The 18,775-nt window shown below is 37.6% G+C and overlaps 1 protein-coding gene across 2 annotated transcripts; it reads right to left on the bottom strand.

Annotated features, from left to right (window-relative positions):
* Nucleotides 1-199: 199 nt before the first annotated feature.
* On the bottom strand, nt 200-18,500 carry acsbg2 (acyl-CoA synthetase bubblegum family member 2). 2 transcript variants are annotated; one of them, XM_056772708.1, is made up of 15 exons: nt 18,318-18,500; nt 11,472-11,595; nt 10,229-10,302; nt 8,337-8,605; nt 6,442-6,530; nt 5,890-6,010; nt 5,667-5,747; nt 5,416-5,565; nt 5,123-5,299; nt 4,435-4,616; nt 3,727-3,969; nt 3,384-3,601; nt 3,146-3,285; nt 2,165-2,411; nt 200-1,948 (listed from the first exon to the last, which is right to left on the bottom strand). In XM_056772708.1, exons 2-15 carry the CDS (start codon nt 11,570-11,572, stop codon nt 1,830-1,832), a joined length of 2,211 nt encoding a protein of 736 aa, XP_056628686.1. In that variant the 5' UTR covers nt 11,573-11,595; nt 18,318-18,500; the 3' UTR covers nt 200-1,829. The 2 variants fall into 2 exon arrangements, with proteins under 2 accessions (XP_056628686.1, XP_056628685.1); XM_056772707.1 differs by lacking the exon at nt 18,318-18,500 and adding an exon at nt 14,812-14,963.
* Nucleotides 18,501-18,775: the final 275 nt, after the last annotated feature.

Genomic DNA, 18,775 nt, shown 5'->3' with positions numbered 1-18,775 from the left:
TTGTTCAAATGAATCAATCAATTTCAGCAACCTTTATCAATAGAAAGTACCCGAACGTTCGTAACCTTAGTTTTTAGTTACAGAAAATAATATAGAATTATTTTGTTCCCAAAATAACCAAATGGGATTCAACGTCGCTGGAATGTTTTGTGTTACTAATTATATATAATATTTTCAGAGCAAAGGAAGAACACACCAACATTATACATCACATTTATTTGAGATAAAGTGATAGGCCTCACATATTTCACAAGTGCAAATCAGAATTCCATCTCAATACCAACTATATCCAACATCTATCTTGTGTCGACAGTGACATGCACTTTCACAACCTTTAATGTCACACTAAACACAACAAAGTTGTTACCCAGCTCAAACGATTTTAGAGTCAGGTAGAACCAGATATAACCTTCCATAGTCTGAGACCTCACATTGTTAAGCTTGTAAACTCTACGTTGAACTTTAATTAAGCCGTAACTGTAGTTCTAAGTTCATGAGAGCATCCAGATGGAATCTGATAAAGATTGAAGAGAAATGTACACTTAAACCGAAATCCCAGACAGAAGCTCAATTCTACCTTCATTCTCTGTGTTTTAATGAGCTATGTATATATTTCATATCATTTCATAAACAAATCACTAATACTCTTATTTACAAAAAGGCCTCACTGTGGTCCTGTCATGCTGCGTAGTCCGAGTATACATATTAAGTAATTAAGGATTCCTTGCCGAGAAAAACAATCTAGTGCATTTACAGAGGGAAAATAAAATCTTTGGATTTGCGTTGCAATTTTCTGGTTCTTTGCGTATTCAACTATTTGACTGATTTTAGTTGCAGACATTTCCAAAGTATCACCTGTGCAGAGTAGCTCTCACAGTTCCTTCATATCATTCCCTTCTTTCACAAGATAAATATTCAGCGTCATTAAAGACAACAATGGCAGAACAATGTTTTCCCATAAAGCTAATGCATATACTGGAACTCAATGATATCCAATGTTAGAATTTAGAGGACTGTCAGAGAGAGAGTCAGTAAAGCATCAAATAAGACCACAGAAGAATACGCATTCATAATACATACACACACACACACACACACACACACTATACAACAGGTTCATGGAAAATTAATAAAGAATTACAATAAAACAACTAAATCAACCAACTGGTCAAACATGTGATGCATTTGGTTTAAAAAAATAAGACAAAAAAAATATGGCTTGTTTGATATGGGTGTTGCCAAACAACCGCCTTCAAAGAACAAAGTCTTAAATTCCTCTATGTACATCCAGTTTTCATTTAACAGAAATCAGATCATAAAACTGATTTCATTCACATCTTTCTGACATTAATCGTGAGTATCAGTAAACAACCCTGACTTATTCTCAAAGCCATTTAGTCACACCGATGTCTTCACCATCAGGCGTTCTCAAGTTTTGATGACAATTTACATCATAAATAATTCATCTTTAAACATACCTTCTCAATGACCCGCACCAAAGTTACATATAACATGGCTGATAAGACACTTCGTTCATTGGTAGATACCACACTTCATTACAAAAAGGCAACAAAATAAATAGTAAATCACCACGGAAAGAAAACCTTCAAAAAAAAAAAATCTCACAAATGGCTTTTGGTCTTTTGTAACGATACAGATAAATGTAAACAATATGAAAAAAGATTAAACCCTGAACAAATTTAAATTAAAAATAGACAAGCATAAGCAAACATAAGGTCAGAAGTTGTGTTCCTATGTGTGTGTGTGTGTTCGTGCGTGTTTGTTAAACCATGTTAGTCTCTTTGTCTCTCATCTCTTTTGTTGAACATCTATTTAGAAGGCAGGAGGTCATCTGGGGTGGTGGGGGTCGCGACTTCTTTGTAAAAGTTCTCGATCTGCTCTTTAAACAACTTCATAACCACTGGCCTTTTGAGCTTCATTGTGGGCCCTGACAGAAAAAGAGAGAAGCTGTTTAAAATGTGTCAGCAGCTAGAAAATAACAAGACTTTGATTGACATGTGAACTCACATAAAGCATTCGATTTAAATATTTTTGAACAAAGTATAAGAATAATAAAGGTGGACGTTAAGAACTACATTTTAAACAGAAGCTCTTATTCATTTTGGCTGGATGTCCACATGATCCCCATCTAATGTCCACTCACCCAGCTCTCCTCCAGGGATTGAGAAATCTTTATCCAGCACCGTCCATTTCTGGATGCGCTGGGCGTTAGAAGTGGATTTTTCATTGACGCGGTTGATGCCCTCTTGTATAGCGGCGTATACAATACGGTCACGCCCGCCGGCGATCTCACTGACTCTTGTGGAGTTGCTGCCAAGTTTGCGACATAACTCTACGGCTTCAGGAGTGAGTTCATCTACAGGTAAGCCGGTCTCACCGTTTAACTCACACTGAAAGACAGACAGAAAAACAGTTAACAGTTAGAACTAATTACTTGAGGAATTCTCTTTATCTGTATATTCAATTGTTTTTGATGAAGTCAAAATAAAAACATTACAACTATTTAAATTAAAGGAACTGTTATTGTTATATATTGTTATTTATTTATCTATATTACACACCAGATAATCCAAATAAATCAGAATCATATTGGTTTTGATATACTTTGTCCCGAACACCCATGAACCATTGAGATTTGAAGTTAGCAATATTAATTACTGCATTTCCCACTCATATTGAATTTGATCATTTATTTTATTGATGTTGTTTTTTTGCATTTAGCAAAATACGCTCAATATATATATTTACACATCTATAATTTTAATTCAGAACACATACAATTTATTAAGAAGGTTTAATGTTAAAACTAACCCTAGTCTTTTCGTTACAGATGGCTGCCACTAGGGGGCGTAAAGATCCCAGTAAAATGTTATTGCATTAAGCCAATGTAGTTACACTCATTGTGCATTGGATGGCAGCAGCTTTAAGGCTGCGAGGTTATGAAAGCGTTTTGAAAACACAGGACTTGTGTATCTATAAAAACCTATAACCATTCACACAAAACTTTTCATTGGAGCCACCAGATCAGATTTGCATCATTAAGTTATCCATATCTTTCATAATTACACAAGGCCATAAGTAGATATATAATAGAGTTCACACTGACACACAGACCCTAGATTACCTTAATAGTGATCAGCAAAGACAGGAACTTTCTCTTATCTCCGATAAGCATGGCGTTGCTTATCAGCGGAACAGCTTCTTTAACTTCATCTTCAATGGGCACAGGAGGAATGTTTTCCCCTCCGGCTGTTATGATCAATTCTGGAATATTTACATAGATTTGATTAAAGAAATCACATTTAAATCTGTGACCACATTGTATTTCAGCTACGCGTCTGCTCTCGATCCACCGTCGATACCTTTAATCCGTCCGGTGATGAATAGAAAGTCGTTCTGGTCATGTTTGCCGAGGTCGCCCGAGTGCAGCCAGCCGTCTGCATCTACAGACTCTTCAGTTTTATCAGGCATGTTCAGATAGCCCATGAACACATGACGACCCCAGAAACAGATTTCTCCATTCCCATCAGCATCAGGGCTGAAGATCTTTGTTTTACAGCCTGGAATTACCTTTCCACAGCTGAGAGAGCAAGCAGATGTTAGATACACTAAGTGAATTGAGCTAATTTAGTTTGCTTCAGTTTTGTGGAAAAATGGATGGAAACTTAAACTTGAGCTTTAAAGAAATGACGTGTTTGTGTTTACCTGGTCAGTCTGAAGGCATCAGGCAATGTGACGGTATGAGGTCCTGAACTCTCACTCATGCCATAGAGCTCCAACAGTGGAATGTCCAGACTGAGGAAAAACTCCAATGTGTCTTTGGTTATAGGAGCAGCTCCAGTGTAGCATTTCCTACAGCGATCCAGACCCAGTGCCTTCCGAACCTTCCGGAACACCAGACGCTTCGCCAGCCGATAGTTAAGTGGATTTCTGGGCATGTTGCCGTTACTGGAGAGAAAAGTCAATTACTCTCTATTAACACCGTATTAAATGTATACTTCTGTTTTAGCACTTTTAATATTTTATTGTAGAAAACATCACTGACTAATGCATAATTCTTTAATTTAACATTTGAATACATTTATTTTAATGGCAATTATTTATCAGTGTAACAATTTTTTGAGAAATGTCCAAGTGGTTTTGTGTCCATTCAATGGAAGTCAATGGGATCCGATGTTGCTTGGTTACCAAAGTTCTTCAAAATATCTTCTTTTGTGTTCCACAGTAGAAACAAAGTCATACAGTTTTAAAATGACTTGAGTGTGAGTAAATGATGAAAGAATTTTCATTTTTGGGTGAGCCATTCCTTTATCTCAAAATGGAGCTCTGGTTTTCTAGTGATTTTTTATAAATTCTGACTCGCATACATGGTGCATTCTGTGTGTGTGTGTGTGTGTGTCTGTGTGTACGTACGGATCAATTTTGTTTAGGTTGGTCTGCAGACCAACATCTTTGGCCCAGGAGGCCACTTTACGGCGTACGGTGGAGGATTTGGCTCCGACAGACTTCATCTTTTCCTGCATCTTCTCCCACACTCGCGGGACGCCCATGAACGCAGTAGGACGAACCTCACGTAAGGTGTTGACCAAGGAACCCTGTGACACAAACAACCATTTCTATTAATACATGTCTCAGGATGGTTCATGTATGCATGCCAACATCAGCTGACACAACCAGGAATAAATCAGGTGACATGAGTAGCCTCTAGTGCAGGTAGATCAGTTTTTAGCTCCGAGATCCAAAATCAAAGACCTTATCATACAACCCAAACTGGTGTTAGATTGAGTCATGATCTTCTGTAACAGCAGCTATCACATGCTCAGTTTCAAACAGATCTTTAGAGATTTAACGTCATTCATGATTATTTTCATAGTAAAGAACGTTTTTTGAGGCCTTTTTGTACATGAAAGCATTGAAAGCATGTAATGATTTCCAACAGGGATGGGTCACAATGGTTCACTTGATTTTTTCCCTCTGCCTAATTTGTTTCTTTACCATATCTGCGTAAAAACAATGTCATGTATCCATCATTCACGTCATGTGCACTCATAACTCAATTCTGAAATGCTTTAAGACCGTACGTGCAAAAGCGCACACTAACCTTTAGTGCATCAGGCTGTGCGAAGTACGAGGCTCCTCCTACTTTCATGGTGATCCAGATGTCAATCATCTGTGCAGCGATATGGCTTAGCGGCAGGTAGCTCACCACGATTTCCTGTGATTTGTCTGCATTTGTCAGACCCACATCTTGGCTCGTTGCAAATGCCGTCCATGTCAACTACAAGAGAGAGAGAAGTTTTGTGCATTTTGCTTACTTACTATTAAGTACACACTACTTAGTAAACTCAGTAGTATAGTCATAAGCAATATTGCTCATGTTTGGGTTTTACTCACGTTGTCGTGACTGAGCATGACTCCCTTCGGCTGGCCCGTGGTTCCGGACGTGTAGATCAGCGTGCAGCACTGATTGGGTTTCTGGGAGCTGATGATGTCATCAAGCTGTGTATCGGGCTCATCGCGGCTCAGCTCCATGAACTCCGCCCACTGCGTATGTCAGAGGTTTGCATAGCGAATGTCAGCTTTCAATAAGAGAATTATTTAACGTTGCGATCTGAGAAAAGACGTGTTTGTTTTATCAAATGTACCGTGTAGAGGTTCGGCTTCTTCTCTTTTAGCTCATCTTTGTACTGGATAATGGCTTTGAGGTGGGGCAGTTTGTCCTGGATCTAAAATGCACACATAATAGATGAATAAAGACAAACGTTGCAATTTATTATCTTAGATCTGAATATGAAGCAAAAGTGGGTTAAAGGTCTGATCTGGTTTGTTGAATATGTTCAACACATTAATATTTTGTACTATTATCACCTGTAGGATCTTCTGTAGCTGTTTGTTGTTCTCCACCACCAGAATGTTGGCCTGGCAGTTCTCGGCTACATACTGGCATGCCTCTGGGGAGTTGGTGGTGTAGATGCCCACAGCAAACCCTCTGTCGACAACACAAACATATTCTCTATTTAAGCATCCTAAAGGTGCTCACCACAGTACATCAACAGGAAACACTATCAAACACAAACATCATTCCAACCCATGGGTATTCCGACCCACTCCACCTTAATCTTTGCAAACATGTAAATTTAGGCTGCTACGCAGCTGCACAACAGAGCCACTATTTATTCCTGATAAACAGATTACAGCTTTGTATAAAACTAACACAAACCATGTGCAAATGATGCGTTACGGAGAATGACCTAGCGTGCATCTGGAGTAGCGTTGTCATTTATCATCAACATTTATGGTTGAGCTGTATGTGTAACATGAAGGCCAAAGGCTGAAACATATAACCTGCAGATACACGGAACAACATGCTACCACACACACATGATAAGCAGGTGATCAGGACACAGAGCACACTCTTACCCTGCTAAAATAGCTCCGATGTCAGCGATAAACCACTCGGCGGAGTTGAAGCCAAGGATACCGACTCCATGATATCTCTCAAGACCAAGCTGTGAACACACAAACACATAATTACCTGCAGTTACACAATAAAACAATTACATGAATTCATTGAAAATTTCAATTTTCCAATGCAGTATTTTGCTTTCTATATATGCAGTTAACTGAAATAATAAAAAATGATGTTTATTTCATATTTTAAGATTGTATTTTTAATATTTCAATTTCAATAATTATGTTTTGTACGGAAGCCTTGAAGAAATTAGCAACTGTGCCTCTAAAATTGTTAGAAGGGGATTATAAATATAATATGTCAGCCATGAAAATATGTAGGGTTTTGCTGTAAATGATAGATTATATAAAATATTTCAAGATAGAGTACTTCCATTTTCATTTATAATATGATGAAAGGTAAAATTACTTATTTTTTTTACAAATTAAGTTTTCACATTTGCACATAAATTGCGGATCTTGTCTTCCTAAACAGGGATTTCATTCTTTGACATGTCCTTACTCAGAATATAAAAACATCAAAGTTATATCAAAGAACCGTACATTATGTATGATGATTTTTTGTAGAAAACAAAAATGTGCACATAAAAAAAAGAAGTTTACATCACCACACTTTTTTGTTACTTACTTTAACTTCCTTAACTCTTACTTTGAATAAGCATAAATATAATGATGTCTGAAATTCTGGCCTTAGTATTTCAAATGATCTTTTGGAGTCTAAAACATATTTTTTAAGTCTTTCCTCTGAGTATGCTACCTAGAGAAAACACACCAAGACCTGAATTGCTCCCAAAGGGTCAGAGTCTGTCACGTTACATCTAGAGTTTCCTAACTAACGATAAACAAAACCATGGAAATCTGCCAACATCAGCCGGCGGGCATGATGTACTGTTCCCCACAAGGAGAGCATGACCAGTCGGGAGTTGACGTTCACCCTGAGCAACACGAAACTTCATACAAGGTCACTGACAACAAGCTGAAGAACAATGGTCTGTGCATACAACGGTTATTATTCAACCCATGTTCATTCCAGTATCAATTCACTCTCAGGGGGGTCAGACCACACGTTCATAAACGGCACAAACTAGACTCGCAAGTGCTGTATTTAGTTCCATGAGTCTAAAGCTGTTTAAAACACATATGTGAACGCATTGGGCTTTCGTCCTGCAGTAACCTGAAGTTAAAAGTTTTACTCAAGGACACCAGTGTTCGAGGAGGACTGTGATCTCATTAACACTTCAAGTTCATCCCTTTATAAGCACTTATATGTTTTTAAATGGTTGTTATCAGGCACCTCTGACACTGTAATGTTCCTGATAAGAGGAATACTTTAGTGTCATTTCAGTTAATAGTGTCTAGGAATGGTAAACTGTGGCTATCACAACAACCCAGATGCGATAAGACGATACTAAACTCAAAACAAATCATTCACAGACAGAGTGTTCGAAACCTTTAAAATATTGGCCGGGTTTATGTCATCAATGCTTTTATCAACTATGCCATCCAGATTACGTTATATACCTGGTTATAGATTAAGTTTTGCCAACATTGTATGAATGTAATGCTTGGCGCTACATACCATAATTTTTCAGCAAAATTAAATGAATACGTGGAGTTCACCATAGATAGAATTACAAGAATGATTATAATAGTATATAATATAATTTAAAGAATCTATTGCAAATTAGAAATGAAATACATTTTTTGTAGTTATGAATAAACGTTAAAAGAAAATTACAAAATGACAAAATCAAATAATTTCCTTTATTTATAAAGAAAAAATGAAATGGCCAGAGGTCATATTTGACTCACAAATAGAAACATTTTCTCTCTCATGCTCTCACCTTGAGGAAACTCTTGGCAGCAGTCCGGCAAGCTTTGTAGTATTCACAGTAGTTCATGGTTTTCCACTGTTCTCCTTCTTTCCAGCCCAGCGCGGTGTATTTGCCGTATAGTTTTACTGCAGTGGTGATCATCTGGTTCACTGTCACAGGAGCCTCAGCCGCTGGGCCAGAATCACCCATCCTGAGCTTCACCACTCCATCCCTTGATGTGGTCCAGAGCTCTGTCCCCTGAGGCGGAAGGGAGAGAGAGTCAGGACGACGTGTGGCACCTAAAAACGAAAGCGAATCGTGATTATTATTTATATAAAATGTTCATTATGTATGCAGAACACTGATCTTTATAAATGACTGGATTGCACATAGAACACTAAACCAATGGCAAGAGATGAAGCCATTGGAAACGATCACGCCGCCATCTTGCCCAACTGAAAGAGAGCGCTATCTCACAGTCAAAATGACGATTCAAAACAACCAGTTTCTCAGCTTGTTAGGCACACGATACATTTTCAGTTCACATGTGTGTCTTTATAAATACTTAATTCTTATGTTTCTTTTGGGAAGTGCTACTGCACGCTACTAGAAATTAATAAGACCCGAAAAATTTCCCGTGTTTAAATAAATAACCATTACTTGCTTAAGACATTTGCGTTGTAAGAATGTACTTTAAGACTTTATATATAAGACGCGGACTGGTAAATTACTAATTTATCATTAATATGTGAAAACTCCCTATTAATTTAAAAGAACATTTGGGTATACTTCTAGCGTTTTAGCGTTAGCTTCAGTGTAAAGAAGTCATTTAGCAAAACAGTCATTTATATAGATCAGTGACACAGAACCACTTGTAAATGACTCAATTTAAAGGGACAGTGTGTCATATACACATCACTGGCACAAGATGTAACTGTCGTAATCCAGCAATGTCTTGAGCAATGGTGTCAGTTAGTTGCAGGAATTTCATTTATTTGCCAAAACAATGAAAGACTGCTTTTGCAATCATTGCTTAGCTTACACAGGTTAATACGGGTCTGAAATAACACACTGTACCTTTTGATAAGTAAAACAGTTGCAATATTAAGAGGAATTTTATTGACTGATTTTGCAGATGTTGAAATAGGAAGAATCCCCCTCGCCAACACGTTGTGCAATATTCTGTGTGTGTCAATCTGATACCCAAAACCCCCATCTGCTCCCAATTTTTCGTTGACCACACACCCAGCCAAACACACCAGCCTGACCTGTAAATTCAGGGTCATGTGACTTCACGACAAGGTGACCTCATTCTAAGCACAGTTATCTAATGTAAACACGACAGACAAGAGCAGAGCGATGAAACTTCTGAGTGTTCACACACACAAGTGCTCTGTTACTGTTTAACTTGCGTGTAAAAACTTATACGTGCCTATTAAAATTGATATAAATTCCCATAAAACAATGTCTTCCTGCTCAGGGAACAGGAAGTTGGCTAGCACAGGGAAGGGAAGCTTCCTTTACAAACACTTCCTTTAACGCAGCGTGCTGACTGAGTTCTCGGACATTCGAAGTTTCATACAAATTTTCAAGTATGGAAATACTGAGGCACGTTTATGTTTTCAGTTAGTCAGTGCACCGGCCAGTGTTCCATTGCTCTTTATCTCTAAAATGCAGGACCGTCACCGGATACACATGTGGTGGTTTTGGGGCCATAAAATGTGTAGGGCTTGTGTGCTTAAGCGGGTGTTAAGCTCTGGATTTGTGTGTGTGCAAATAAAAATTCCCTAGCAAGTTTGCATGTTTGCGTGAGTGTTACATCCACAAGAGAGTGTGTTTGTTAGTAAAGGAGTGAGAGTGTGTTATGGATATTTTACCCCAGTGTTCGAAATGATTTGCGAATATATGAGAATGTGTCTCACCTGATTCATTGTGAACGCTCTGTTTTGTGTCGATCTGCTCTTCTCTGGCACATGCCTCCTCCTCCGATGACTCACTGTGAAGAATTCAGTAAGAGAAGATAATGATCAAATAATGGTTTTTCCAGACGAGCAGCATTCTGTCTCTAGCTTTACTTTCAGGGATTCTTATAGGTATCGCCCTGCTCAGCTCAATACTCTGTAGTTATTCTAAGACACCTGTTTAAATGAGCGTCAAGAACTCGTAGATGTACTTTGAACAGATTGAGAAACTAAACAACGTGCAAAATGTTGTAGAAAATATGCGAAACATGATCTAGATCGGCAGAAAAAAATATCTTTTTTGGTTTCTTTATCCACTGTGAACAGTGTGTTTGTCTTTACAAAATTTGTGAAAAAGTCTTTGAATAATTTTAATTGGGGCTTGATTTATGCCAACTGATCAGCATAGCATGTGGTTAAAGCTGCTGTAACTTTATCTGGTTAAACATGAACAAAAGTTGTTAAGGGACAGTTCACCCAAAAATAAAAAGTCTGTCATGATTTACTAAACCCTTGTACCAAATCTGTATGCATTTCATTGTTCTGATGAACAGAGAAAGATATTTGAAGGAATGCTTGTAACCAAACCGTTCTAACTGCCATAGTAGGAAAAAAAAAAATTGTAGTCAAAAGTGGCCCAGAACTGTTTGTTTTCCTACATTCTTCAAAATATCTTTTTTTGGGTTCCAACTAATTGTAAACCTGTCTTTCCCTTCTATTTTAGTCAATGGTGGCCAAGAACTGCTTTGTTACAAGCATTCTTCCAAATATCTTTGTGTTCATCAGAAAAAAAAAGTATACAGATTTGGTACATCGAGAGGGTGCGTAAATGAAGACTTATTTTTTGGGTGAACTGTCCCTTTAAGCCAGAACTTCTTCTGGAAGTCTTCTTACACAATTTCTCAATGTAAGCTTTTAACAATGTTGTATAAGTTGAGCTGTCCGGTAAGATTTTGTCAGTTTCAAACCATATGAATTGAAAGACTGCAGCTTTAAGTGTATTAAACGACCTTATTTCTTTCCCACACATATCTAAGATGACATCATTCTCACATTTACAAACACTATCCTGACATACCTGTGACATAGGTGTCCATATTGTAAGTCTCAATAACCAAGGCGAGTTTTGTGGCAAGCAAGGGCTGGTATATTTAAACATGTAAAGTATGTGTACATAAAACAGAAGAAATTCATTTAGACTGACTTTGCTGTGATGATGTCCTCGAGGGAAGCAAGACTGTCCCCTGCACCACAGGACTGAAGGTTCACATCTCCTGGATGATCCATCACTACAGCTGTGGACATGTCTGTAGCTTCACAACCGGTCACTATTGAGAAAAGATGCAAAGTCTTAGAAGTAGTGGTTAAACATCTTCAGTTTCAAATGTATGCCAAGTGAAAAGATCTAAAGAGAGCAGGGTGGACAAAAGCAGTGTAAAAAAACTAGTGTAATTATAATTTTTTTAATGCATTAAAATCTTATTTTCAGACACAGTCAAGAAACTAGTTTGCAGACGACACCTACATTCAAGTCTAATTTCGAAAGTAGGCACCTGATGCAGTGATCATGTCACACGTGACAGTCACACATCCAAACACAACACATGTCTCTGTCACAATGGACTAAAAGAAACATGCCTTTGTATTTCTTCACTAAAATCTTTAGCATCTTCCTTAAAGAGACCTTTTTGAATTCACTACGGAACTTTGTGTTATGAAACCCTGTTTTGTTTATCAAACTCTGTGGGCAACTCCCCAAAAATCTCCCTTCAACCCCATTCTTACATTTTTGTAACCCTATGAATAAAACAGCCGAATTGAAAACCCTCAATTTGGCAGGCGAATGAGCATGTTGGCTTTGTAAAAATATTTCTGCCCACTGTTGTATCATTTTTCAACCATTCCATTCCGAAGCGTGACGTCTGCAATTTACATTAAAATTTTAAGCTCTCCTGCCCATCTGTAATAAACTCTGGCAAAGTTCTTAAATATTGCTGGTTTACCGACCATGGTACGATGCATCGTGGGGAGATTAACAATGTCGTTACGACTGTTTCGCAAAACCGTAACTCAGTCGGAGATCAATAATGCATGTTGCTTGCTTACTTTGGCCAAAAGCTTGATGCATGTATAAGGAATGATGCTTCTAACCGCAGCTCTAGACCTGTAATTCCAACCGCTCAACTTTGCGATGCTGCTTGCGATTGATCGTTGGAACGATGGTTTTGGGAAACACTTGAATCGTTGAAGTATGCTGGAACGACGAAACTTGGGACCATTGTTGGCTAAGGATGCATGTGGGAAACGCACCCCAGCTTGGTACTCGTATGAGCTGGCTCACTGCCCTGTGTGTTTTGGAGCTGGTGGGCAAGAGGAAGCCATCGGTTTCCAAGGCTACATGATGAACGTAGTTTACTACTCCATCTGGTACTGGCATTTTAGGACTCTAAAATGCAAATAGTTCTTAGCTACAGCTTCATAAAACCTGAAGTCCCTCGACCAAATACTACTACTACTATTATTCCATAATCTAGAATTGAACATTCCACACATTTCTGTTTTATCTCACTCTTCGTGTCTTTATCTCATATCAGCCAGCCGTTGTCATGTGGTTCATCCGAAGCGGTAAATTTGTGGTTGTACTGTGTTCATTCCTGGCTCTGTTTATTCAATGGGTTGTGATTGTATTCACTGCACTGCATTCCAGATTCAATCACCCACCCGATGATGCGTTTCTTAATAGTTCATATATTTCTCATTCTATCAAAGTGTAACATTATTTCACATCTGGCTGTAATTTTAACCCCAATTTAACATTTACAGGTGTCTTTTTAGTCCTTGTGGGTTCTGTAATGAGCACACGTGACTTGTATTTCCACCCTGGCACTGCTTTGGGAGTCGGACCTTCCCACAGGAATTCCCATCCGAGTCTGTTCATCTGGGGACATGTTCAAGCTGAGATCTGTGTATTCAGCACCTTTCTTTCACAAGATAATCACCATACAGTTTTGAGGGACTGGATGAGGGAACTGTTTTCTCCTGACTTACATCACACAAGCCAAATAGTGTGATTCACCTTAAAAACGGTGTGCGGGTCATATACAATAGGATGTCAAGTTCTTATATATAGTACATAGAGATGCATCAATATATCTCCCAATAAACGGTATTGGTCGATGAAAGCAATTTTTCACACTATTGGCTTTCGGCCCATAATAAAAAAGGTGGATGTTCAGGTCTGATATATCCTGTCAATCAAGGAAAATGCAATGAATTTCGGCTCTGCATAAAGAAAATAGTAAGAAACATCATAAGTTTGATGTTTAATATTAGTAGTCATTAAATGAATTAATAACATTCAGAAAGCCAAGAAATATTCTTTAAATCTTCAGAATCGCTATAGGCAGATATCATTCTGAAAAACAGGTTAATGGTGGAGATATTTAGTATCGGTAAATTGTATATTTTATGATTTATATGAATTATGTGCCTGATACATTTATAAGCATTACCATCGTTGTCGTCAGCAAAACCTGTATTTCCAACACAGCCACTCTTCAGGATTTCTTTTTTTAAATAATTATGAATTAAATAATAATAATAATTCATAATTATTGAAAACTCTGTTGTCAAGTTGACAAGCTCCTTTTAATACTTTTTATTGTTTCAATATCCAAAACCCACAGACAAACATCAAGAGTGACCAATAGCATTGATTAACAAAAAAGTATGAAAAAAGGATTTAATATAAAACATTTTGACCTAATAAACATATATATATTTTCTATATTTCTTTACTTAAAATACATTTTAAGGCTTGTATATATGTGAACTGGAAAAATTATAGTTTTGTTTATTATTCGTGTGTAATTTATTGAACACCCTCCTCACACATGGACAAAAGTTTGATCCTTTTCCTATAGAATTAACCTCACCATCATCTGACTCATCTTCCATGCAGTTATGAATATGAAAAGTGATTGAAAAGCATCTTCTCTACAGCATGATGGAAGAATAACAACATGTGTACATAAAATGAAGGCCACACCTCAATCGTGCCATGGATTCACTGTCCCAACCTCCAAACATACAGGATGCTTGGGAAGTGTGTGTGTGTGGTGGGGGGTGGCGGTCACATAGCTAACCCTGCCAGGATCAGCCCCCGCCCAAAAAATTACCATCTGTAAGCCGGTACTGAAAGTTGACTCCCACTGTACTTACATTAAAAGCTGTTTAAATGGAATAAACATTTTACCTGAAACCCAAGTATGTGAGCTTCACCATTTTGATGCTCACGACATCATGTCACCCGGCACACAAGAGCCACACCTTTAGATTTACATCCCAATTTACATCTCTTTACGTCCAAACACAATAACCACAGAAAGGAATACACCTAACAGAGATCTGCTGCTTTAAAGACACACATCAAGCCTTCATAATGCAATTCATCATCAGCAGCTTCTATAAACCATAAGCCATCAAACCATGATGCTATAAAACCATCATTCACATTCATCTTAAAAACAGAAACTGTAACTTACAGTGCATCCTTACAGGTGGAATAAACTCTGCTCTGTCTTTGGAATTCCTGTGTGTAAAAGCGTATAGGTGGTGTCTTTCGGTGTAATTCAAGGTTTGGTTCAGACACAGCCGGCAGACTCAGAAATGGTGGCCGCTTCTTCACGCCCTACTACTGTGCATCAAGTAGATTCATTTTCAAACTGAAGCATTCCCCCCTCCGTAACCACACCCTCAACCCTCGAAAAAAACACCCTTCCATTTCTGATTGGCTCAAATCGCTCACACCACAAAATGAGGGGGAGGAGCTTCTGAACACACGGAGCACATGATGCACCAGTTTCACTCTTATATATACAGACTGATGCAAATGTTTGGTTGAGGTTACTGCAGGCCAGGGTAAGCTAGAGCACGACACATCATCTTACAAATCCAAGCACAGCTGCGTCTGAGATCAGTTCATAGATATTCCATAGACACGTAACACACATCTGTCCTACTTAGACGTAGCAACTGGCACACTTTAAAACATAATGGTGATATTGTGCTGCTTGGATTAACCCTGCATACTTGGATCTTTAAAGTCCCAGTGAAATAAAAAATTACAATGCCTATTTTTTCATGAAATAATGCAGGGTTTATTGTAAATAGTTTATAGTATTCTCTTTTTAAAATTTGAGTGCCCTCATAATGTTTAGTTAAATTCCCTGTAATGACTATCCATCTTAAATGTGGGGAGCATCGGTTAACTCCTCCCCTTAAAGGCGCAATTTGAAAACTGTGATTGATAACATTGATAACACTGTGAAGGAGCATCTTCAACTCCAGTGCTAATAATCAATCAGAGGTGAATTAGAAATAATGTTTCTGCATGATGTAAAGTAATAAAGTTTGATAAATGTTGCGTTTGATGACGTGATTTTATTTTATTATAATGAATTAGATGTAATTCATACAATTTTATTTATTACTATTTAGTCATGTGATCTAAAAACGATTACTGCTAGTTCAGTTAATATATACATGATACTTGTGCTAAATTAAGAAAAAGACATTCAAACAATAAGACTAACCTTGTTAATCGATATAATAATCATACGTTTTCTGTCAGAAAAGGAATCTAAACAGTTGCTCAACTGTCTACAGTCTTTGAAGCAAAAATGTTGAATTAACATTAATCAAAAATAAATACGTTGCATTACCAGCGCTTGCATTTTTAGAGTCTGCTTCTCAATATAGTTGTAATATAAGCTGTGAATATTTCAAATTGAAACATTTCACCATTTAAAAATTCAATAATCAAAATATGCAGCCTTCACTGCATGATCCCCCATAAGTGACTTGTTTCATTTTATATCTGAGCCTAACCTAAGAAACCAAAACCTTTACATGTAAGGAGATGTACAGGCTTGTTAAATGCTGTTTTTTACATAAAAGTTTAAAAACATTGATAAATGTGCATGACGCTAGCAATGGTCAACAAAACCAAATAAGTTCAAAGTGAAGCCATGAATGCTTTTTACATTTTAGCTAAGTCTTATTGGACAACTCCATCCTGTATTTCTTGTTTATTTCTGTAACAAAGGTAGCTGGAAGATGCCTCTGAGAAGGAAATGAATGTGAGAATTGCATTGACATACAAAAATAGGAACTTACTGTAGTGGGGGAAACTTTTTCTAAGCTACTGCTCTATGAATTTAAATTTGCATCATATTTTTTGAAAGGATACCAAGTGAAGAAGAGACTTTTGCAACGAAATTCAGCATAATCATCTTAAGGAGCAGGGAGTGCTTTTCTCTGAGCACTTCACCCAACCATTGACGTTCAAAAACAAACCAATGAAAAACAACCATTTAAGTATCATGAAAGTTTTCCATGGGATGTTTTCCTAGTCTTTTGAAGCCAGACAACTGGAATTATGAACAGACTGAATAGCTGTTTGCTAATCTGAGCCAATGTTTGCCTCGAGGATGCAATGCCATTTTGCTGTCAGTTACATTGATGTGGTGTTTAATTTGGATGATGTGCTTTGGCTGAGATAAATATTCCAAGAGAATATAATATGGTTTCTGAAGATATAAAAACAGCCATTTCTGGTAAACACAACCACGTAAGCTAAAAAATAATGGTATGTTCTTTAATAAAGTACAACCTTTCTGCCAAATCAACCGATTGGCTAAATATTTTGTGTGACATTCCATGCGATATTTTCCCTTTTTCACTGACAAGAACAGGAAAATCGTAGTTTCCTCTAAAACAGGAAAGCTCATCCTGACATCGATCTTTAGCCTTCTCATTTCCATGTAAACCAAACCTTTACATGCACTAGAATACTTGAAAGGATATTTCTTTTTTACCGAGTTAAATCCAGCTGTCACTGTTTGAATATGTTATATGAATGTTCACCTAGGAGGGTCTTACTCTACTAACCATATGGTTTATTATCCAGTGTTTACAGCTCAGGAAAAAAGCTGCATTCCCGTACACTCATTGGCAACATTCATCTTTTAAATCTTGAATATACGTGCACTATATATACAGTATAAATATGTGTTGAATACTGCAAAATACATGTCTTCTTATATCTTCAATGGGTGCGTATACACATTTGTTTTACAGGAAACGTGTCGTTCAACCCGGAAGCCGGTATGAGCTCGAAACTGCCCATGATGTCCCATCAGTGTGGTCATGTGATCTAGACTGTAAATGTCATGGGTAATTGAAATCGGGCTTGAAAAATTGAACAGCTACATACAATTTCTGTGTGCTATTTCATAATCTTTTCGTTTGTCTTACTTGAAAACCACATTTGGAGACCATTTGCATTTTCAGGAAGCTGTGGTAGTTTTGGCATCTTTGCAAATATACTCGGCCTTGAGAACCAAGGGTAATTGACACAGCAGTAACTTCAAAATCGGTGATGATGGTTCTCCTCCCCAACGTTGTCCGACTCTCTGACAGCCAATGACAGAGTGTTTTTAAATACCGTGCGATCACGTGACCGTTGACCGAACATCAGATCAAGCATCTGGCGCGAGACATCGCATTCGCCACACACGCGCCACAAAAGGTTACTGGCGGTCACTGACATCATCATTGATGCGTACTTTGTGTTGTTCTCATTAGTGTAAGCTACAAATGCTCTTTTAGTTACTGCTGGTAGAGTTACTAGGTAATTATAACAACAAAGGTTCACATGGAGCACACATTCATTGTACCATGACAACGTAATGTGCTAAACTGATGAATTATTATATACGTTGCACACGCTTGTTAAAACAAACTGAACCTTCAGAAAGTTATATTGTTGTCAATAAATGTGCATATATTCACAGACTTAAGTTATGTATTGTTGTTCGTGCTATTATTTCCGTTTCACACGTTTCATTCATGAACCTGCGTAACCAGAATATCTAGCTAAACAGCTTAAACGATGCTAACGTGGACATAGATTACCGGCAGAAATTACGTTTTAGATGTAAATCACACTCACACACATCTTTTCAGAAGAATCTGTAAAAGCACTTACCCTCTTAACAATATCAGGGCTGTCAGATATTTACTTTGTTACTTCAGCGAGTTTCATACAATTGTAGATTTTGAGATATAAGATTGTAATCAGTAACCGTGTTGAGAAACAGACAATGTGCGATAACGTATCTGTTTATCTGTGACAAACCGGCTCAGTTTACGAAGTTCACGCCAGCTAGTAAACGCACAAGTAGTATAAATAATAGGTTAGTTAATCAATCCTAAAGCACACGCCCCCAACTCTTATCATCATACCTACAATATCTCCCGAGCGCCACCTGGTGTTCACTGCACAGACTACACACCTAACGCCCACTACAAGCAGTCACAGGCGTTATATGACAACATTTTAATTTATTGTTTTACGATAAACAATTAAATTAAGATTAAAGTCATGAATAAGTAATTTAATGGGTAAATAAATATATATAATTCATTTATATAAATTGGTTAACT

Source organism: Triplophysa dalaica, chromosome 18 (genome assembly GCF_015846415.1).
Source record: "Triplophysa dalaica isolate WHDGS20190420 chromosome 18, ASM1584641v1, whole genome shotgun sequence".
NCBI lineage: Eukaryota > Metazoa > Chordata > Actinopteri > Cypriniformes > Nemacheilidae > Triplophysa > Triplophysa dalaica.
Note: the sequence above shows the minus strand (reverse complement) of the source record. Positions and strands in the feature narration are given on the sequence as shown.